General features: G+C 37.1%; 1 protein-coding gene across 1 annotated transcript in view; it reads left to right on the forward strand.

Annotated features, from left to right (window-relative positions):
- The window catches only part of csmd3b (CUB and Sushi multiple domains 3b), a 487110-nt gene that overhangs the window by 282544 nt on the left and 180038 nt on the right, over window positions 1-24528 (forward strand). The window contains exons 11-21 of the mRNA XM_077195799.1: window positions 1986-2089; window positions 3490-3602; window positions 11475-11657; window positions 12569-12895; window positions 15121-15315; window positions 16002-16140; window positions 16746-16933; window positions 17816-18004; window positions 20528-20644; window positions 21295-21510; window positions 22734-22922. Coding sequence (XP_077051914.1) covers window positions 1986-2089; window positions 3490-3602; window positions 11475-11657; window positions 12569-12895; window positions 15121-15315; window positions 16002-16140; window positions 16746-16933; window positions 17816-18004; window positions 20528-20644; window positions 21295-21510; window positions 22734-22922 — 1960 coding nt within the window. The remainder of the gene's footprint in view (window positions 1-1985; window positions 2090-3489; window positions 3603-11474; window positions 11658-12568; window positions 12896-15120; window positions 15316-16001; window positions 16141-16745; window positions 16934-17815; window positions 18005-20527; window positions 20645-21294; window positions 21511-22733; window positions 22923-24528) is intronic.

Below are 24528 nucleotides of genomic sequence, written 5' to 3' on the forward strand. Positions count from 1 at the left end.
TTGTGCTGTTATGTTATGTTATCTTATGTTATGTTTCTAATATGCTGATTAAATCATTCTTATATGCTAATATTAAGTTGTTATGTCCTGTTATGTTATGTTGCATAATATATGGTTTGAACAAATTTAACAATGGGTCGTGGGTCCAATTCCCAGAAAACATGCAAACTGCAAGATGTATATTATATTATATGATTTATTTATATATTTTATTTTATTTTTAAATTGAATGCCCATTTTAGTGTGTATATGCATGTGTGCTTGTGTTGATATGTCGGTTCGGTGTTTGTGAATGTCTGGGCTTTTTTTTCTTTCTTACACTTGTTTGAATTGCATCAGACTAAACCAGATCCACTTCCCCATCAGTGATTCTGGTCTGAACACCCGTCACAATGATGCATTTTCATTTTTAATGAAATAGACCTGTCTGTATATCGGTAAAAGCATTTTCCCTGGCCTCTCAGCTCCATTGTAAAGGCATAATTCTGCTATTACCTTATTTCTTTGCAATTCAATACTCACTCAGCACCTCACCCTCCAACAAAAGCATTAGCTTACGACTCCAATCGCCATGACAACCGCAGGCAGACTGAGCAAGTCGCTGAATACCCCGTGGGCCTGATCTGAGATCAGATTTACAGATTATTTTAATATTACAAATCCAGAGAAGATACCGATCCAAGATCAGCCTCGATGACGTCTCATTCCCAACTGTTCAATCCGGCATCTCTGCCGAGCCAGAGCTGAATTTGTTATGTGGTGACCTTTAGTGAGACAGGGACTCTGGAGTATTTTGTATTCAGTTACATGGAAAAAAACAACTGTATTATCTGTGCCGAGATGCCGTCTGAGCATCAATCATCACTCCTAAGTAGCTCTCATACATCCATACCTGCTAAAGCCCATCGCCATGGCAACTAATTCCACCCAGTAGCTCTCAATGGGTTAATCCATATCGAAAGTTCAGGCCTCTCCATATGCCTTGGGCTCTTTCCACACCCCTAATCCCTGTTTCCCTTTTAAAGCCTAAATGCTCCTTTCCGAACTCCCAATTATTCAAGAAAGGCTCAAGTCTTGAAATAACTACATTTGAACGGTGAGAGTCAGTTCCCTTCTGAGAGCCGTTTTCCCTTTTTTGTATATTAACACAAGACAGAATAATATGATTATCCTTTCGCTTCACTGCTCAGCCACATGTCAAATGGCCAATAGCTGTTGTCACTAGCATGTGGTCACAATGTTATTTTGATGTGTATGTGCTTATGTACAGTAGGCTATACACATTAACACTGCACATTAGTCACTGCATGGAGTGTGTGTGTTCGAGCAGTGTGGCGAAAAGATCATCCTTAATATTGGGTCACAAAACAATATGAGTAATACACTCAAAAGTATACTCTAATTACTAAACTGAGCCAAGTGATCCGGTTCGGTTCCCATCCTGAGGAAACAGCCTATCACTTCGTCAGAATTTATTCGGTTAATGCGTTTCCTCTTCATAACTTTTTTTTTTTAATTTGCAGTTTTCATCTCTCGTTTCTGATGCGATACTTTAAAATGTGCATAAAAACAGGGTGATGGAAACATAGTTAATGTCAATAATTGCTGAGAGCACAGCCTATGATAATAATAACCTCGACTAGTTGTGTTATGATTACATTCTTGTCTTTAGCACTGTATAAAATAACGAATGATGCTTTTAGTGTATATAAAAACATATTATGTAAAAACAAATTGATGTATGATGTTTGTTCAGGAGAGGCTTGAGGGCTCAAAGCAAACTCAAATACAAAGGTGTTCTGGAAACGTTTACCTTATAATAATGGTGAAATGTCTTTATTCTCCACGGAATTCAGTAAAGCAGGTTTTGTCAGTCTTCTCTCTGTTTTCAGTCAGCTGACAGGATTCAATTATACAAGAGCCATAAAGTTTAATTCAGTTCATTTGACACATCACTAAGCATTATGCCTCATTTCTGCCGACAGGTGATTCAGATTAACTTTGAGGAATTTGACCTAGAACTGGGCTATGACACACTGACCATCGGTGATGGAGGGGAAGTAGGAGACCCGAAAACCATCTTGCAAGTGTGAGTTTCTTATCCACAGTCTGTGACCGTATCAGATGATGCATAATTTACACAGGTAGGACATTCTGTTCCTGAATCAATATTCCTCTCAGCCAGTCTCAATGCTCTGGGCAGTGGTTGCTTGATGGTAATGATATACAAAGAACTAAAATGAATTTTGAATATCCTACTAGTGTAAATAATCATGTTACGTCTTCAGAAACCAATCAAATGTTTTTTTTCCTCCTTTGTCATATTTAAGTGGTCTTAAAGGGTTAGTTCACATAAAAATAAAAATTCTGTTATTAATTTCTAACCCTCATGTCGTTCCAAACCCGTAAGTCTTTCGTTCATCTTCAAAGGAAGATCTTTTTGATGAAATCTGAGAGTTCTGTCCCTCCATTGACAGCTACACAACTATCACTTTGACGCTTAAAAAAAGTTTATAACGAGATCGTAAAACGAATCCAACAATTTTTCATGGAGAGAAATTATTGTAATATATTATACATTACTATAAATAATAGTGAAACTAATTCTTAGTTTTGACAACTTTATAGATGACACAGTGTCCTAACCAGATGACACGCAATAAAAAATTGGGTCCCACTTTATATTAAGTGGCTTTAAGTACTATGTACTTATATTGAAATTAATAATTTGATACAATGGACTTATTGTGTACATACATGTTTTTACATTATAATTATATTTTGAAAATACTTGCATGTAATTACAGCTGTAATTAATTTATGTAATTACATTTGTAATTACACAGTTGACCCTTCCCTGACACCTTAACCCAGCCTTAAACCTACCCAGACCACCACACCTGACCCTAACCTTATCACTCCTCAATAGCAGCACAAGTGTTTTACAATACAACCTGAACACAATAAGTGCATTGTACTTATTTTTCGATGTAAGTACATAGTACTTAAAGCCACTTAATATAAAGTGGGACCAAAAATTGTCCTAATCAGCCATGAAGGTGATATGCGACAATTCTATTTTAGAAACGGTTTATATTTTCTGCAACGTCACGCTGGAGTAACAACATGCAAAGTATGACAATGATAATCTAAGGTGCTGATTATGTGCTTTATTTAACGTTAAAAGCATCTAATGTGAGTTTTGTGTGACTTTGCAGAGAGGCTCCGCCCACAAACTTCTGATTGGCTGGGATTTATGATCGATTTTGTCATGTCTCGTAGTAGTGTCACATCTGGTGTAGACAGACACATTTCTTGTTGCTGGAATCTTATACGCATCGCACCTGGACATGACGTGTTGTTATTCTAAAATATGCAAAATAGCAATAAAGAATGCGTAGTGTGCTCAACCTTCTGTCTGGTAGTGTACACTCAGTGTGATGTGCTTCTGATTTGTCTATTTGTGTCTAATCTCTCTCTTCTCCTCAGCCTGACAGGCAGCTTTGTTCCCGACCTCATTGTTAGCATGACCCATCAGATGTGGCTTCACCTCCAGTCTGATGAAAGCGTGGGATCTATAGGTTTCAAGATCAACTACAAAGGTACCTGAAAATCTGTGCAAAAATGTATAGTCACTTTGGGCATGGTCTAAAGAAAATTGAATCATAAATCATATTGCTCACCCTTTACGTCTGTCTGTGGGTTTTACAAATATTTAACCAACGAAAAGTATTAAAAAGAGCGTTTGACTAAACCTCGTAACTCTATTGGATCCTCAAACTGTCAGTCAAACTTCATGACTCCACCCACAATAAAGCACCACACACATTTCGGAGCGTCTCTGCTTGTTTGCAATGCGGGGGAGAAAAAGAATTGCTTTTTTGAACAAGTAAAGCATTTTCTTTACTCTAAAAACACATAAAGGCTGATGTTTTATGTATCTGAGGGGCGGAGAAGAGTTTCTTTGTCTAGCATTTGTCGTCGAGTCACAGCCAATATTGTCTTATATAACCTGTGTGGAGCACTTAATGTTTTATAACATTAGATTTTTGCTAAATGACAGAAAAAACTGAGCACTTACATTGCTATTATAAACTGTTTAACCTATAAGTTGATGAAAACGTAATGATATGCACTGAGATGTTCAAATGACGGGAAAAACACACATGTCTGATATTTGCTGGTCAAAAACAGCTTGATTTTGGTTAAATGATGATAATATAATGACACATGCAAGTTGTCTGACCATGTATGAAGCCAGAATATCAACTTTGACAACACAGTGTTTAATTTAAAAAAAAAAAAATATATATATATATATGTTTTTTCCATTTCCTGAAAAGTAGCGGTTTTGGACATGCAAAGTTTCCATCTGACAGCGACGATAAAAGATTAAATAACTATTCATCCATCGCAATTGTCAAGCAAAGTGTTTGTGACTGCGGCGATCCTATTGTCAAGGTTAAATAGAGGAAATGTGGCAGAGTGATGAAAAAAAAATACATTTGCAACTGCAAACAAACAGAAAGGGAAAGCAGGACAAACCAAAATTGTACAAACAACCTGTCTGGCATCAGCCCAGATTCAATCAAACATCCAACCTTGTTTTCTGCTGCAGTGAGGAAGTGTTTTTCACATCCACTGAAAAGAGTTTAGACATCAAAAGGCCACACATTATTTACCTGGACATGTCCACTTGTTCCTGCGCGAGTATTCAGCATACATGCTTAGTAGTCAGTGTGCATAAAAGTCAAGCAGTTCCCACAAATCACTTCTGTGGTCTCTGCTGAATGCACGGCAACTAACTTTTATCCCGAACACATGAGCTACATTCACTTGATAGAAGCAGCAATCCCTGCAAAACCCATATCTTTGATTATCTCTCCTCCCTCAAGGTTTTGTAATAAATTAGTGTCGGGGTGATGAACAGCGTGCCATTCAGTATAATGAGAGAGACTGACTGAGGTAGACAGAGAATGAGGCCGAGAGACCAAATGAATCCCCTTAAGTGCAAGACCACAGAGATAAAAAAAAATTAAAATAAAAAATAAAAAGATTACTGTATGATATCCCTGGGAGAGACTGGCAAAATATTACAGATTGTATTAGATTTGTCTCTTTTCGTTTTTCTTCTCTGCACCTATTATGATTAATATGCCACATACAAGCACAGTGGCTTTGTTTCTTAATTTTCAATTTCTAGGTAGATCTAATTGGGGCTGTCAATCATAAATACGTGAGTGTCATACATGAGGGGATAGAAAAAAAAATATATGGCTTGGACATACATAAAGGATGAGTTTGATTGCATGTAGAAAACCCAGACTTGAACCTCATTAAACACATATAGGATGAATTGTGAGAAAAGTATTATATATATATTCTTATATTGTCATTTAGAACAGTGTTTCTCAAACGTGTCCTGGAGTTCCACCAGCCCTGCACATATTTCTCCCTCATCTATCACACAGGGTGTGAATTACACAATGGCCTTCAGGGGGGTCATTTATATATTATTTGTATATAATATAGGGGATATAGTTTTTATAATTACCTAATTAAAATCTACTTAAATCTGCGTATGTGTTGTTCAAATACCTAAATATAACCAGTTACTTTAATCAATCACAATTCTACAGACTGTTACTAAAGACTTTTTTTTTTTCAACCATCAATTATAGACATTTTTACCCTGCAAAGGTGGAGAAGCTGCATCTGACATGGCATTTATGTTTTTGTAAGAATCTAAAATACAAAGAAGGTGTGCCCAGTTATGGGGTTTGGGATGAATCTGTTGCATGAGGTAAATAGCCTATAAACATGAAGTCATTATCGGGGTGCTCTTGAAATTCAAATGATGATTATTAAGTCGACAAAATAATTTGGTGGGGAAAACACATCCTATTCTGGCTATAGACAAAATAAACTATGAGCCATTAGTGCATTTGTTTATTGCTTTTTACGGATTAGAAAAAAAGACTTTATATTGGTTATTTCAGTTGCATGAAAAACGAAACGGTTGTTCAAACTGGGAATAGCTATTACATTAAGAAAGTGATCAAAGAACACCGAAGCGGTCCATTTATTCAGTGAGTTATACACTTTCGCAAAACTCCCGATATAATATCTGAAACTGTCAATGCTGCATCTTTTCTGCATTTTGTTGTTTAGGATGATAAGAGAGAATTTGCGAACAAATCTATTGTAAATGTAATGCTGCAAATTTTATATTAAGGGTAGATTACTTTCTTTGACTCTTATTTTGATGTTCTTCAGGCGGATCAAGCCTTCATTAGCAACCCCTCTACTGTAGTATCCATATGATACATTGTGTGGGTATTATATCTGATATATAATATAAATCAAGAGCCCTTTGAGGTATCCATCCAGATAATGAACACATTAATGGTTCACAGCACTCATTCATTCAATGGAAGATGTATTGAGGTTTTCATCGTCTCGATCCCCTGTAGTTCATTTACCTGTCAGGTCAAGATTTCACACAAAAGCTTCACTTCAACATGATAGAGACTTGATGACGTATTTAAAATGATGATTTTTAGAGCCATGATTTAAATCTGTAATGAGAGAATAGGCTAAGAATCGAGTGCAACAATCGGGTAACTCCGGAAGTGAAAACTCTTATTCATTTTCTCAATAAGGAAAATGATTTTGAGCGATAACTTAATAAATCTTTAAAGACAGCCCTACTGAGAGCTACGAGACTGTAGTACTCGATAGTATTTGCTTCTGTTGAAGTAATCAGCCCACATTATTTCAACCTAGTTTAAAAAAAAGTGTTTAAAAGCTGAATTTGTGGTAAAAAAAAAATACATTTCCCAAAATTCCACCAATTCAAATTCACCAATATTTCAAAAAACACATTGTATTTGAATTTTTGTCAGATTTTCAAATACTTTTTTGCCTTTACATTTTGCAATGTTCACCTCAAAGCTTGGTTTATGGCTTTTTTAACAAAGTCTTTTTTTAAATCCCTATATAAGTATTGAATGGATAAAAAAACCCATCCAGAACCAACCCGCTGAAAAAGAGGACAGGCACTGTTGCACTCAATAGGCAAAAACTGAAGACCATTCCTTTCAAATGCATTCACATCAAGCATGTCTTTTAAATTAGGGCAGTGGAAATATAGTTTATCTCATCTAAAGGCCAATTCACACCACACCGACAGACGCTGACCAACGCGGACAATTACCAGATTACAGAACGACACTTCTCAGACATTCCATGACCCGACAAGCGCAAATTCAGCATGTTCAATCTGTGAAAACAAGCTCCGACAGATGCCAACAGACAAAACCTGACGAAGTTTCTGTTGCCTTCTGTCGGTGCAGTGTGAATTGGCCTTACGAGTGTACACTTAAAATATAAATGCAGTCCATTATGCTGACGTCTGTGATGAATGCATATTCTACATGAGTCATTAATTGTGTTTATGTGGACTGAAGTTTGATGGCTACATTTCACTTATTAGTAAACTACATCTGTCATTTCTGTTCATGAATTTATATCCTTATGTTTTACCTCTGAGGGTGCACTCTGTTCTTAATTCTTGTAACAAACTTAATGACATAAAAACAAAACATTTGCTTGATCACAAAGGTTAAAATTAACATACAATACAAATCGGTCCCTTATTCTTAACTCTTGCAGTCTCATTGTTATTTATGTGCTTTATGGTGTGCAAAATGAATGTGACTTAATTAAATGTGACTCAAATAACTAAATTAAGTCTGGCTTTTATCCTATTGTGACTGACTTTAGATTCTTAATTTCAAAAGAATAAAATTCACTCTCTTTTCCTTGAGCACATTTATTTTTATATAGTATTCTTATGTACCTTATATAATCATATACCTCCACTGCTAACTTAAAGAGGACCTATTATTCCCTTTTTTAAAGTCTTGATTTTGTTTTTGAGCTCTACTAGAATAGGTTTTCAAGCTTCAATGTCCAAAAAACACATTTTTCACTTATTCTCCAATGTTGCGGCTCCTCTCTTCCCAGTCTGTCAGTAACGTTCTGTTTAGTTCCTGTCTCTATGAAGCCCCTCCTTCTGAAAAGCACAATGTGCTCTGATTGGACGGCTAGACCAGTGTGTTGTGATTGGTCAAGCGCTTTGAGCGTGTTTGGGAAATGTCCCGTCCCTTACCATAACCCCCAGTTTCAACACACTACTAACTAACTCAAACAGGCCCCGCCCCTTTATTCTGCATATGTCTTGGGTGAGAATTATTTAAATGAGGATATGTTCGTTCTCAAGACAATTGACCCTTCGCAGGGAGTTTGATTGACAGGCGATCTGACCAATCGTAATCCGCCATCCACCGAATCCGCCATTTTTGTCCAACAAAGCAGTCAGGAGAGTTAGTAGATTAACGTTGGAGGATTTTAACTCGAAAAATTAAGTGTACTTACGTCTTTCTGCGGTTAAAACAACATTCCTTCTAATGTTCATTCATGTTTATTTGATGCTATAAATTAACTAGAAGGAAGAGATGATCGGTTCACGAGCAGCTTTAACTGAGGCTCTACAGCGATCTGTACATTAAAGAGCCACAAAATGGTATTTATTGTTTACATTTCTTTAAAAAATGACCAAATTTGAAAGTTGAAACCTAGTTTCATATCAAAAATAACCTGGTCTGTCTTGTCTGTCAGCGCGTTGTCAGTGTCCTCTTGCACCGCAATGTATTTTTCACTGCGTGAGAACATGGAGTGGCGTGAGAGGGGCGTGGCTTGTCGGACATAGCAACAGTAACTAAAGGGGGCAGGTCTTTGGGAAACGGTCTATTGAGTTCAGAAACAGTGTGCACTGAAATAGAGAATAACTCCCTTTTGAGTGACTTTGTGCTCTGGAACTTTGTAGACCTTTTTTCATGCTCAAACAGCAACATTACACACCAAAGAAAGCTGAACATTAAAAAAATGTGCTCTTTAAAGACTGCAAGTTTGACTTTGTAATAACATTGAAGAAACAAAACTGCTATGGAAAGAAACTATAGTGGTAAATTTGAATGTAGATTGAATGTCCGGCTACTGGCTATTACCGATTACAAGTGTTATTAAATGTCCTTTTTTAAACTTTTGTTTAAATAATTCAGAGAATAACAATCTTCTCAAGTGAAGTCTCAAGTATCAGTGCTTATGCATTACTGATGTTGATTATTGAGTATCCGTAGCTGAGCTCTTTGCTTGCTTTGGCACACAGTTTCTGAGCTCCATCATATGGCCACGCTCATTAACATACCATAATAATTACATAACATAATCATTTTGTTTGTGTTCTCTCTAGCCAGAACTCATCAACAACTATGTTGTGGCTTAAAAACCTAATTTAATTGAATGCTTCAAAGAAATAAAACCAGAGATCCGCCTGGGAGTGTACTTGACTCATGTGACTCGTGTTTTAGAAATGCCTCGTTTCGTGTCTGAACTCCACATAGAACTCGACTTTGTGATAATGAGCACTTTCTTGAGAGAGATAAAGTCAGCATTATTGAAATAAAACAATATCCATGGGATACACAAAGGGAGAGATAAATTACTTGCCATTTTCCAATGAATAAGAAATGGTTTTTGAGATTACATTTATTTATAGGCCTTTATGTGAAGGCCAATTTAATGAGTCCTGCTATATGGTAAATGCTCAGAATGCTTTTTGATGTATTACATGCCAAAGTTCACTGATACTCTGTGATTCCCTGGCTATTTCAAAAAGAAAAACACAGGTCCCAAACTTCCCCTGAGTGGGCTGTGTGTGCTTACATATACAGAATCAACCTTTTGTATTTGATTTGATAGCTTGTTAACACAATTGATCTTCACAGCGAGGTCCTCAGGTTTACAAGCGCACAGAACACCCGTCACATTAAGTGGCCCGAGAAAAGCGTAGGGGTTCGCATCTGGCACGCTGACCTCACGTCGAAGTCTAGTGCTGCCCAGAATTATTCACACGCCATCAGCTCCTACAAACAATTTGTACTCTATTTTTTGCCTCATCATAAATACAAAGCAGTAAATATGGCCTAACCTTCCCCTAGCCACCCCCACACGATTGACCAACGGAGTAAAGCATTGTGGTAGGCATAAAAAGACTGTCATGTCGGAAATTAATGCTATACATCAAGCATTGGCCAAAGACCTCCATTATACCTCAGGAGAAGTCCCCCCTCCTACATTCTCAAACTTTGATTTGATTTTAAATGAAATTTAGGTGTTTTTTTCCCTCTCACCATCTTTCCTTTGGCAAACCCTCAAGCATCCTTATTCGGAACAGAGTTCATAGTTCAACTGTGCATGCCTGTGCAAAGTGTCTGGGAAGATGTATAGCCCATTTCAGGAGCCTGTCGCCAACTGAGTCGATTCTATGCAGATGGAAGGTCTTATCTTGGTATAGTGACCCCCAGACTAGGTTTCTGTACTCACGGTGGGAACGTCCTGCATGGCCGGCTCCACCATTAAAGGCTCCAGGTGTTGGAGCTTATCTGGGCTGAACAGAGAGTTTTGGTGGCATTCTGTTCCGGTCAGCTACTCTTGACTGGAGAACATCTGATGAATTCAGTCCATCGTTGGACTTTTGCAGTTCAGTTTGGTGCCAGTTGTCTCACTTCCTCAGATTGGGGTCGTTTGCTTGAAGTCTGTAGATTTATCTTCCACTTTAATATGGAGAGGAAATTACATTTGCTTAACCAGCAAGACTTCCTTGGGCCACCAGCTGCACCAGAAAGATCATGCTGTCTGATTAGCATTTTTACTGGTGAACAAAATGGCAGTCAGACCAGTCTGGTTAATGAGAATTAATACTGAAGCCACGGTTACGACTCGTCGACACCAAGGATGACAACTGTTACAATAAAGAGATAGCTTTAAAAGTCATTCTAAGTATACTAAAAGAATAGCAGATATAACTATAACGATAACGGCACAATGGAATGATATCATTGAAATAATTTTCAAAACTATTTTTTTCCAGCTGATGAACGATAAAAACATTGACTGCCAATCAGAATCCACCTGACTTTAAAGAGCTTGTGCATTTAAAGTGGCAGACGACAAAATAATAAACAGAACAATATTGTGTGCTGGTGTGGATGCTAAAATAATTATATTTAGTCATCATTCTTGGTGTTAATTAACCTTCTTTTAATTTTCTCTCTTTTCAGTTTACTTTAGTTTCCAATATATAATTGCCCGTTTTAGAGCTGCCAAAGTTAATGCACTAACTGGTTTAATTTACAAAGCAGCAAAATTGCTCTGTATAGTGGTATTTATGTTTAATAAATAAATATACAAATATATACAAGTCTGGTGTGCCCAAGGTTTAAGTTTGTTTCAGCAAGGCATGAAGCAGTTTGTTAAAGAAGAAAAGTTTCTTATTTAACAAACTGCAGCAGTGGAGAGAGGGAATGTGTTGTTTATTGATCACTAATGTTTGCATCCTTTCTCTGTAGAAATCGACAAGGAGAGCTGTGGGGACCCAGGCACCCCGCTGTATGGGATGAGAGAAGGAGATAGCTTCTTGAATGGTAACGTGCTACGCTTTGAGTGCCAGTTTGGATTTGAGCTCATTGGAGATAAAACAATATCCTGTCAGAACAACAACCAGTGGTCTGCCAACATCCCCATCTGCATTTGTGAGTACTGTCAGTGCCAATGTATGTTACGAACTGATCAATAGTTTTGGAAATGTTCTTCCTGTCCTTGTTTGTTGCTCTAACAACCGCGTTTATCAGGGCGATTATGCTAAATTTAAAGAAGTGTTTATTTTTATTCTGTCCTTAAATCTGTTCTATTTCAAGCAGCACCATCTTAAATTTAAATGTGTATTTCTTTTATGTTAAAATACTTTTTCCCTCTCTAAGGTGCTATTTAAATAACACATTAAACAAGACAGCTGTTAGCTGACCAGTGGCACATATGGAAAGTGTTTGGGAAACCAGTTCGAAAACAGTAATTGTTTTTGACACTAGAGGCACAGAAATCACACACGCTTAATCGTTAAAGATTTTTCAGCCAAATGTTCATGTTCCATTAGAATTTCCATATAACTGGATTTTATTAACTTTCCTGTCTTTGCTTTTTCTTCTAAACGAATACAGAAATCTCTGAGGCAGCTAAAATAATTGGCTTATATATACAGCCAACCGGGAGACTTCCTCAGCTGCAGTGACATCTGCTATATTTTGGTTCTTCACCTCTTTGCTTTAAAATAGAAGAAGAAGAAAAAAGAATGCATCGCTGAAAATTCTCCACGTCTAATTGGAAGATTGAACAGATCAGCTCTATTTATAGCCTGAAGTCCATTTGTCAGAACTTAATCAACAGAAGAGTGACAGTCTCCATATGGCATATGAAACACATACACATGGCTAAGTGCTGTGTTATTAAGCTGATGTATGATGCGGCATGTTTTCACATGTTGCCGGGTGCTTCTTTTTTTTTTTTTTGTCATTATGGGGAAAAAGAAAACATTATAACAAGAACATAGCTATACATTAATCTTTAGTTTAAATTAAAAGCTATTCTACTCTATTCTTTCTTTCAGTTCCCTGTCTTTCAAACTTCACTGCTCCCATGGGCACAGTTCTTTCTCCGGATTACCCAGAGGGCTATGGGAACAACCTTAACTGTGTGTGGCTAATCCTATCAGAGCCCGGCAGCCGTATCCACCTGGCCTTCAATGACTTTGACCTGGAGGCTCCGTACGACATCCTGACCGTGAAGGATGGAGAGATGCTGGACTCGTCTGTGCTGGGCCGTTTCACTGGGGCCGAGGTGCCGTCACACCTCACCAGCAACAGCAACATTCTCCGGCTGGAGTTCCAGGCTGACCACTCCATGTCAGGCAGAGGTTTCAACATCACCTACACCAGTGCGTGCTCCTCCTTAATGGCTTTCTAATCTGCATTATGTCTGCATGGAGCATTTGTTAAGCATATATGAAGCATGAATTCTGCAACGCAATGTTCATTTTTGGCAAGTGTTGTGTTTTAAAGTTTACTGATAGCAGTTACTGCTTTTTCTCAACAGGTAATGATATACAGTGCCTAGCAAGAGTGAACACACCCATGCTAAAGTTGACTAAAAAGAGGAATAAAATTCATCTTTTTGGAAATTGATCTTAATGCCTTCATTTTAAAAATGAGGAAAAATCCAACCTTTGAGGACACCAATTTTCTTTGTGAATGAATAACGTATCGTAAATAAATAAATGTTCTTCCTTAAAATACAGGGTGCATATTAAGTCAGGACACCCCTATGTTAAATTCCCATAGAGACAGGCAGATTTTTATTTTTAAAGGCCAGTTATTTCATGGATCCAGGATAATATGCATCCTGATAAAGTTCCCTTGGCCTTTGGAAATAAAATATCCCCACATCATCACATACCCTTCACCATATCTAGAGATTGGCACGGTTTTATTTCAGTTAGGCTAATAGCTGGTATGATTTGCATTGAGAGATGATCTTATGGAAAGTCCCCCATGCCAATCTCTAGGTATGGTGAAGGGAATGTGATGATGTGGGGATATTTTAATTCCAAAGGCCAAGGGAACTTTATCAGGATGCATATTATCCTGGATTCACAACTGGCCTGAAATAACTGGCCTTTAAAAATAAAAATCTGCCTGTCTCTATGGGAATTTAACATAGGGGTGTCCTGACTTATGCAACCTGTATTTTAAGGAAGAACGTTTATTTATTTACGATACATTATTCATTCACAAAGAAAATTGGTGTCCTTAAAGGTTGTATTTTTCCTCATTTTTTAAATTAAGGCATTAAGATCAATTTCCAAAAGATGATTTTTTATTCCTCTTTTTAATCAACTTTAGAATGGGTGTGTTCACTTATGCACTGTAATCTTATATTTGAATAATTTGTTCTTACAGTTATAATTTACCGTATTGAGAGAAGTTCTGTTTTTGATAATAACCATTATATTCAGTCAGTTGTATTTAAAAAATCTCCTTTGTTCAATCTAAATAGTTAAAATATAAATTTGTTATTTGGTCAAAATATTTTAGACTAATAATAATACTTAGTCAAAAAGTTATATTTCTTTTTGTCTTTTTTTCATGAAAGTATCCTGTATGTGTTATATAATATAGTATCCTTTATATTGAGTTAATATTTAGTTTTATATTTATGCATTTAATATTATATTTCACAAATATCCTGTAAATGTTATATATATATATATATATATATATATATATATTCAATCACAAATTTTTTTTGACGAGATTAACACTTAATGAGAGCAAGAAATAATGTTATTTAAAATATAAATTGCGTTTGTGCTGAAAACTACAAACTAAAAGGTGTCTGTTTACAGCAACTTCCATGCGTGTCAAATGCTTTTCCTATTCTTCGTCTTTCTGTCACATCTCCCTTCCGCCCCTCATTAGCACATACATGACTTTAATTTACACAATGACTTCTTGATGGTCTTCTTTAAAGGAGATGTGAAATGTCACGATAATCCATCAAAGTCCTCAGAGTGGACATCAGTTTGCATGCATATTAGGTGCGCTACAGTAGTCGTTAATGCTGAACGTTAATATCGAGATTTTTAATAGACTGACACTTAACTGTTGTCTGTTAAGAGCTGTCAGGGCCGTGATTGAGCACCTTTAAATCTGTATTCATTCTGACAAACGTCATGTCCTTCTTGTAGGCCTTTCCTGTCACTAGACATCCATCAGACACTCAGGGTGTTGTGGAGACAACCACTTTCTCGGCCAATCGCCTTGGGCCTCCATATATGCTTCATAGAGTTATGATAAAAACAGCTGAAAGGTCAATAACACTAAAACTGATAAACAGAGCCTGGAGTGGAAACCTGTCCTACAAAGTACCACAAATCCTCATTCTTTTGAGTGGAGGCTAAATTGAAGAGCACCACTTGAGATGGAGTGTCTTTCAAACTTCACACTTCCTAAGAACCTTGTTTTAAACTTCCAGTTGTTAAAGTTATGTATAAAAAATTTAATTGTTAGTGGCATAAATACTTTGACAACCCAAAAAAAAAAAACTATGGCGAAAGCCTGTTCTTGACAACATATTACGATCTTATGTCATTCAATCTTCCAGCATTTGGCCATAATGAGTGTCCGGATCCAGGAGTCCCCCTGAACGCCAGACGTTTCGGTGACAGTTTCCAGCTGGGCAGCTCCATCTCCATCATCTGCGAGGACGGATTCATTAAGACCCAGGGAGCAGAAACCATCTCTTGTGAGCTGAACGGTGGCAAGGTGATGTGGAGCGGTCCCATCCCAAAGTGTGAAGGTATTTATTAGGGCAGAAGTGGACTGGAGTCCTGAATAAGTGCACAGTTGTGCCTAGGTTTCTATGTGACTCTAAATGAAAATGACAGTCACCTGTGGGTCACAGAGACGAGGGTTAATAGGGCATGTAAACCGGAGGGCATGTGGTGGTGAGCAGCCTGTCATCTGTCATTAAAATCCTTGTCAATCCCTCGTATTTCGCTCAGCATGTTTCTAATTACACTGTAACTCTACTCATATGGTCAGAGGAATAGAGTTACAGACTAAAGGTGTCGCCCACTAGCCACTGTAACACCTTACTATAGGTTTTGGGGGATTGTTAATACGTAAAGTGGGGTATATTGGACAGCCAACTGGTCTTTATTATTTATCAGTTCTGCTGTCTTCAATAAAAATACATATGGAAGCTTGTTTCAGCCACAGAATAAAAAATAAAAAAGTTAATTGCGACTTTAAAACTCACAATTATGACTTTTTCTCATCTCACAATTTGGACTTTATAACACGCAATGCAAACTCAAAATTGTGAGTTAAAAATTATCTTTCAAAATATTTTAACATTTATTCTGTGGCAGAAACAAGCTTCCATAGATACATGTGATCATGCATATCATTTATTTTAGGGCAAAGTGGCTTTATGTGAGTGAACAGAAATGCATCTCTGTTAACCCTCTGGTCTTTCTACAGCTCCCTGCGGAGGACACTTCTCAGCTCCTAGTGGAGTTATTTTATCTCCTGGATGGCCCGGTTACTACAAAGACTCACTCAACTGTGAGTGGGTCATAGAGGCTGAACCGGGACGCTCCATCAAAATCACATTTGAGAAGTATGCTTTTTTGAATAGATATAGTTGCTTGGGTACATTCAGATTCAGTGAAAATGCTGAGGAAAATGTCATTTTATTTAGAAAGGATGCACTAAATTGATCAAAAGTAACAGTAAAGACATTTACAACCTTACAAAAATGTTTCATTTCAAAATAAATGCTGTTCTTTTTAACTTTCTATTCATCAAAAAATCCTGAAAAAAATGTATCATGGTTTCTACAAATATATTACACAACACAGCTGTTTTCAATATTGATAGTTATAAGATTTTTTTCTTGCGCAGCAAATCAGCATATTAGAATGATTTCTGAAGGGTCATGTGACACTGAAGACGGGCGTTATGATGCTGAAAATTGACCGAAATAAATTACATTTTAAAATATATTCACATTGAAAACAGTTCTTTTAAATTATAATATTTCACAATATTACTGTTTTTACTGTATTTTTCTCAAATAATTGCAGCCTTGCTGAGCAGATGAGACTTTTTTCAAAAACATAAAAAAACTTTCTCACCCCAAACTTTTAAACAGTAGTGCACAAAAATGTACAGTTGTATCATTGTCTGCAAAGACATTTAATTATTCTCTATTTCTCCAACCAGATTTCAGACAGAGTTGAATTGCGATTTGCTGGAGCTTCACGATGGACCCAATCTTCTCTCTCCTCTGATTGGCTCATTCAACGGCACCCAGGTGCCTCAGTTCCTATTCAGCACCGCCAACCACCTGTACATGCTTTTCACCACTGATAACAGTCGCTCAAACAGTGGCTTCAAGATCCTATATGAAAGTAAGTGAACAGTAAACTTTCCACAGTTTCAGAACATGCTATTTGGAAGTTAAAAGTGAAGTATGTAGTTTCTGCGACACACAAAAACAAACCATATATTCAAACAACCCTGCAAACGTCCCTTTTTCCCATCCTCCCCCAACTCAGGAATCACAAACGCAACTCATACGGTTGCTTGTGAAGGCATGATGTCTCAACAGTTAGAAAGTAGGCGACTTTCAATATAATGTCCAACATATTAGGAATACTTTTAGCTATGTTGCTATGAGTCATGAGTAAGTAATTGAGTAGTCAATACTCTTTCTAGAGCAAAGCATGAATTTCACCACAACTGTTCGAGGCAAATCAAAGTGAATATTATAAACTGCTACATTTGTCTTTCTGAATGGGTGCATGATGATGATACATCGTATTGAAGCTTCCACTGAAGCGCGTTATTACAATGCCATATTTGCTTTGAAGACTGGTTTCATCTTTTTAAGCTCTAAACACAGCAAATTTTGTCTTGCATTCCTGTACCCGGAGCTGAGTATCTTCTCCGTGTAACATGTCAGTCATGGCCACGCCCCAAACTCACACTATTGGTCGAGCTGGAAAGAGATTGACAGATCTGAGCGAACCGCTCTCAATGTTTTGATGGTACCTGGGCGGCTCAATGCTTACACTTTTGAGGGAGATAAACCCATTAATGACATACTAATAGCAGTCAATGAACAATCATTTGGGTTAAGAGAATGTATTTTAACATAAAAACTCTTACAAACTTCACTTTTAACACCTTGCTATTATAGACCACCATTATTTGTTGCTCTGTATGAAGGTTAATTAAAATGCTCTTAAATGACACTGTTTTGTAAACTTCATATGCCTGACTATTCCTAGGCGTAACAATAGATGCCTACTCATGCCTGGATCCAGGGATTCCAGTCAACGGTCTTCGTTACGGTCAGGACTTCTCCATCGGCTCCACCGTGTCTTTCGGCTGCGACTCAGGCTATCGCCTCAGCCACGAAGAGCCATTGGTTTGTGAAAAGAACCACTGGTGGAGCCACCCACTACCCACCTGTGATGGTTGGTCTCCTGAGACATTTGTAGTAAAAAAAAAAAAAAAAAGCACTGCGAATCCTTGTGGCTTTACTGAGTAATGAAACTGTTTTGTAAAGAAAAAAGGTGAAATGTCAATTTACATCTTGAATAAAAGAGGTTCAGAGTCGGTGACAAAGAGGGTTTAATAGACCGTATTACTAAAGCAGGACAGTGCTAAACAGCAGGCTTGTGCTGGCAATGAAACCTCCACTGAACGCTGGATGAAAGACGTTACCTATGTCTTGACCTGTCAGAGCTTCTTAGGCCGCTTGTCCTTTGGCTATTTGATTACATTCTTTCGCTTTCCTTTCTCTAAGGCAGCTAAACTGAAACAATGTGATTCAATGCAAGGCCATTAGCCCGTCGCTGAGGAGGACTCTGAGAGGCAATTTGCTGTGAAGGCTGCTTTAGCTGATAGGAACTGATGCGCTCACCAGATTAGACATCCAGAGGCACTTTTTACTGCACAGTCATCTCACTTCCATGGTATCTAAATGCAGCTTACATTAGAGGCATGCACCTGCCTACACTGCTGTCTGAGGCAACAGAGACTGTACATGCTACCTCCACTGAGCACCAGGCAGGGTTTAAGAAAGAAGTGCATGGAAATTGATACTAATATAGCATGCAGAGATTGAAGTGAAGAAGAGTTTCTGACCAATAAGAGTGTATTTTTGCTATGGATGGATAGAACTCTGCAAGGCATGAAAACTATACTTTGAATCAACAATGTTGATTCAACAAAAAAAAGAGTTGCATCAACAAAAAAAAGAGGGGATGTTTTTACTCTTATCTCCCAGGTCTGATTTTAAGATTTTAAAAAGGGTTTTTTTCACTCAAATTGGAAAGAACTGAATTTGTACTATAGTAGAAAAGTGGTCTTTCCAATTGTGATCTCAGATTTTTGGACCCCACTGGATTGTAATGGATACAGATATACTCCCGTTCAAACATTTAGGTTAGATTTTTTTATGTTTTTGAAAGAGTGTCTAAAAATACAGTTTAAAAAAAATTATTATTACAATTTAAAATAATAGTTTTCTATAGTAACATATTTTAAAATTTAATTTATTCCTGTGAAAGCTGAATTTTCAGCATCATTACTCCAGTCTTCAGTGTCACATGATCCTTCAGAAATCATACTAATATGATGATTTGTGTAATGTCTGGTCAGGCAAAAGAAGAGGAGATTGAGAGGTGGATACGAAAGCAGCTATATAGCTGTATATATAAACAAAAGCAAAGAAGATAATGCAAATAATAGGAGTTGCAGGAGTAAACACACATAACAGCTTTGGCATATGCGCAAGATAATACTGGACAAGGAGAATAATTAAACTGAGGGAGTGTATTTAAAGGATTAGTTCACCTCAAAATGAAAATTTCCTAATAATTTACTCACCCCAATGCCATCCAAGATATCCATGTCTTTCTTTCCTCAGTGGAAGAGAAATTAAGTTTGTTGAGGAAAACATTTCGGGATTTTTTCGAATAATGGACTTCAATGACAACCAGCGTTTTGAAGTCTAAATCAATGCAGTTTCAAAGGTCTTTTAAGTGCTTTAACAGTCTGTGCACAATCGCAGCTGAGGAAGAGGGTCTTATCTCGCGAAACGATAGGTCATTTAAAAAAAAAATATATATATATATACACTTTTTAACTACAATTGTTCAGATTAATCTGATCTGCAACGCGCCGGGTCTACGTCATCACGTTGAAAGGTCATTGTCGATGTCGCATGTGCCGGCGGAAGTACCGCCCTACTGTTAACAAAGCGACCAATACAATTTGAACTATTCTCCTTCGCACGGTCGAGTGGGGAGTGTTACTTCCGACATCGACAGTGACCTTTCAACGTGATGACGTAGTTCCCGGCGTGTTGCAGATCAGCTCAATCAGTTAAAAAGTATATATATATATTTTTTTTTTCAAAATGACCTATCGTTTCGCAAGATAAGACTCTTTTCCTCAGCTGCGATTGTGCATTGTGCACAGACTGTTGAAGCACTTCAAAGACCTTTGAAACTGCATTGATTTGGACTTCAAAACGCTGGTTGTCATTGAAGTCCATTATTTGAAAAAAAAATCCAGAAATGTTTTCCTCAAAAAACTTAATTTCTCTTCCACTGAGGAAAGAAAGACATGTATTACTTGGATGGCATTGGGGTGAGCAAATTATTAGGAAATTTTCATTTTGAGGTGAGCTAATCCTTTAAGCCCTGAACAAGAAACAGGTGCACAAATCAATCCGTAACCATGACAACAAAAGAGGAAATGTCAATTTTAGTTTCTCCCATACTGACCCTAAACTCTTGAACGGTAGTGTATGCAAGTGCTTAGGAGTTTCAGTCACTAGGAACCAAGATACAGATTTTATTTTGACATGTCAGCTGATAAACCAGGTATACGAGCTGATAGAAGAAAGAAATTGTTTATGGTTGTGTACTTCAAATTGCATCTATTGAAAGGTCTGTTTAAGTAAGTACGTCACTCCCTCTGCCCTATAGCACTCTGTGGGGGTGATGTTCGAGGACCGGGAGGCACCATCCTTTCCCCTGGATACCCTGAGGTCTATCCCAGCTCCCTGAACTGCACCTGGACAGTGGAGGTCAGCCATGGCAAAGGTAAAAACACTACTGATAGGCTATATCTTACACACAGTTTACCACTGACTTACATAAACATTTATTTGAATATGCCAGATACTGCAGAATATTAGTAGGAACTGATGATACGGTGAAAAGCAAGCTCCGAGAGTCCATCACATATTCTGTCATGAATAGAGATTTAGGTGCTTGTCCATGCCCTACTCTCAAATATCATTATCCAACCTTTGAGTTCAGAATAATGAAAGTTCCACTGAATTTTTATTTCCCATGGCTGCTAATGCATATCAGTTTTGAAGGCCATTATGTTTAGTGGACAGATCAGTTAGGACTAAAAATACACTTTTCTCTTTCTGACAAAAAAGGGTCAGTATCAAAATTGTCTTTGTTCTTCAGTACGTGACCTCAGTCAAGGGCTGTTGCTTAAATTCACAGGGCCTGAGAAAAAGTTTTAATGAATGGGCCTCCATTCTCACGAATAAGCTATACCCTTAGTGGGACCCCCTTTCCTTGTATAATGAGCTTGACCCCAAATGCTTGGTCATTCCTTTTACTCTTCTCTCTTTTTTGTCTGTTTTCTTCCTACCCCAATCTCCACCAGACAGTCAGAAGTTGACCAGAAACTTGAACCCTGCTTCATTTGTGCATTGGTTTTGTTTCCCCTATAGGTGTTCAGTTCACCTTTAACACCTTCCACCTGGAGGATCATCATGACTATCTGCTCATCACTGAGAATAGGAGTTTTGTTCAGCCACTCGCCCGCCTCACAGGCGCAGAACTGCCCTCGCCCATCAATGCAGGACTCTACGGCAACTTCAAGGCTCAGCTCCGCTTCATATCTGACTTCTCCATCTCCTACGAAGGTTTCAACATTACATTTTCAGGTGAGGAGCGTCCTGGAGAACGGGGACGCTGGGACAGTCGTTGAGTCCCAGTGGACTCCCCCTGGGACAGTATCGAGTTATTGTGATTGTACTTCAAGCAGTGTTATTTTAGTTTTATTATTATTTTGAACCGTGGCGGCTCTAGTTTTTTGTTTTGTTTTTATCTCGGGGGAGCTTTATTCTTGCTTTATTCTTCTGAATAAAATACATTTTCGTACCTGAGCATGTCCCATTAAAACCATTGTTTATAGGTACATTTAAACATTTATTAAACCTTATTTTATTTTTGAGGTTTTTAATGAAAGTAACACTGAGAGTCAAAACCAGGAAAATTCTTACGAAATTCTCGACGAGGCCTAGCACCACAACTGACTTTGAATCAGCTTTTATTTTTATATTTTAAGTTTTATGTTAATTTTATTTTAATTTATCTGAATGTTATGTGCTTTTGTCATTTTATTCGTTTTTATGTTGCTATTTAGGTTTAATATATTTAATATTTAATTTTTAATTTAATTTTTATTGTCAAGGCAACATTTCTAATTTTCGTTTAGTTTAAAGTTTTTCAACTAATATTTATATTTTATTTTATTTCAGCTTTATTTCAATGAACATAAATGTTTTTAATAGTTTTAGTTACCGATAATAGCCGTGGCATCAAGTATTTTATTTATTCTTCTGAATAAAATACATTTTCATTATTACATCTTCTTATACTTTGTCAGAATATTTTAATATGTTTGATAGAAATGAATTAAAATTAAAACTTTAAAAAAAAAATTGTAAAAGTATGAACTAAAGTGAATTTTAAAAATAGAGCTATAATCAGAATATAAACAAGAAAAGAACAAATTGAACACTTTAATTTAAGGTGACATAGTTACTACATGTACTTACTATAGTAATAACAGTAAATAATGCATAATTACAAGTAACTAACCCTAAACAAAACCCTAACTGTAATAAGTTACATGTTTTACAGTTACATGTTTTACATATAAGTTACTTATTACACTCTATAATAAGTACATGTAGTTAATTAATATTACTCACTACTTATTTGAGTAAGTACAATGTAACTACGTCACCTTAAAATAAAGTAACAAATAAAAAGCAATTGACATTTTTTTAATGTGTTTTCAAGTTCATTATGTTTACTCCTGATACATATAACATAAAATTATTTTTTAATTTCATATTCTTTCAAATTCTGTTTCTCTTAGAATACAACCTGGAGCCATGTGAGGATCCAGGAGTGCCTGATTTTGGGCGGCGTAACGGTTACAGCTTTGGTATTGGAGATACTCTCTCCTTCTCTTGTAATATGGGCTACCGGCTGGAGGGAGCGCCAGAAATCATTTGCCTGGGAGGGGGTCGGCGCATGTGGAGCGCACCTCTGCCAAGGTGTGTTGGTACGTTGTCAGCTGTTTTCATTCATTTAAACTTTTATTCTCTTGATTCACTACCAAATGGCACTCCACATGGACATATTGCTGATTCTAAAGAAAGATTATGCTGACGTTTTCACTTTGACTGTCAGTCTGATGATGAACCTGCTTTTACAGAGGATAAATCAGAGGGGTTCAAACAATGAGTGGTTTAAAGAGACAGTTCACCTGAAAATGAGAAGCTTGTCGTTATTTACTCAACCTCACACCGATTCAAGCTTGTATGTTCTTTCCTGGAAAACAAAAGATGAATTTTTGAAGAATATACTGGCCATTCTTTTCAATATAATGCAAGTAAATAAGTTCAAACACTGTGTCCTGACCATACGTGACACGACGCCGCAACATGTAATAAAAGGCATCTTTTCCCAGTTAAAGGACAATTCTGGCCCAAAATGAACCTAGGGCTAAATAATACATGGATACCGAGTCGACCGTTCTATGGGATGTGTTTTCATGATAATCGAATGTACCCAGTTTTAATGTTATTCTGGTAACACTTTATTTTGATAGTCCACTTTGGACATTCTACTAACTATAAGTAACTTTGCAGGTACATTTCAACTAACTGTCATTAGAGGATTAGTAGACTGTCTGCTTAATATCTGCTAACACTTTATTTTGTTGGTCCCCACCAGTGTTGTGCTAGTTACTAAGATATAGTAACTAGCTACAGTTACTAGTTACTTCATTCAAAAAGTAACTCAATTACTTTGTTGATTACTTACACCAAAAATAATGCATTACTGTTAAAAGTAACTTTTTAGTTATGCGTTATGGTCTACACAAACACAAAACTGACTTAAACATAAAGTCATTTTTAAACACTATTTTATTTAAGTCAGACCATCACAAACTGAATATATCTCGCTATGCTGACTCGCTATGCTGACTCGCAATCTTCGCAGTAGACGCGCCAAAGAGAAATGCACATTTCAGACGGATTACATAAGCAGAGAGTTTTGAATTGTTCTGTTTAAAAGTAGACATGTCTGTGAGGCAAGTAGGTTACCTTATACGCCGAGTTTCGGTTAATTTATGAGACCAGCTCCAGTTCACGCGCTGGCGCCTCCGTTTCGTGATTATCTATCGTCTGCTATATTTACTTCTTAGGGCTCACGTAGCACTGCGTTCGTGGTTTGACTGGCCGAGTCTGTTTTCCAAAGATGGCTCCTGCCTGTATACGTGAAGTGAACTGTCATTATAAAGTATCTTCTTATTAAACTGTCTGTACAAAGTTCTCAATGCTTCGGTTTGCAGGTAGAGACCCTCATTATGCTACTGTGTTAGTGTGGGGCTATTTTGAGCCTTGTTAGTGGTATTAACTAGTGATTTTTATTTTTACTTATTCGATGCCCCATACACTAGCGTTATAAGCTAATCTGTGGATAAACTAAAAATAACATTAAAACTGGGTACATTCGATTATCATGAAAACGCATCCCAGAGAACTGTCGACTCAGTACCCATGTGTTATTTACCCCGAGGTTCATTTTTGGCCGTAATTGTCCTTTAATCAGAGTTTTTGTTCAAACCAGCCGTATGGAACATCTCAGATCTTGAAAAAAAA

This window comes from Siphateles boraxobius, unplaced genomic scaffold (genome assembly GCF_051911475.1).
Source record: "Siphateles boraxobius isolate OS27281-9 unplaced genomic scaffold, OSU_SipBor_1 35, whole genome shotgun sequence".
Classification (NCBI taxonomy): Eukaryota; Metazoa; Chordata; class Actinopteri; order Cypriniformes; family Leuciscidae; genus Siphateles; species Siphateles boraxobius.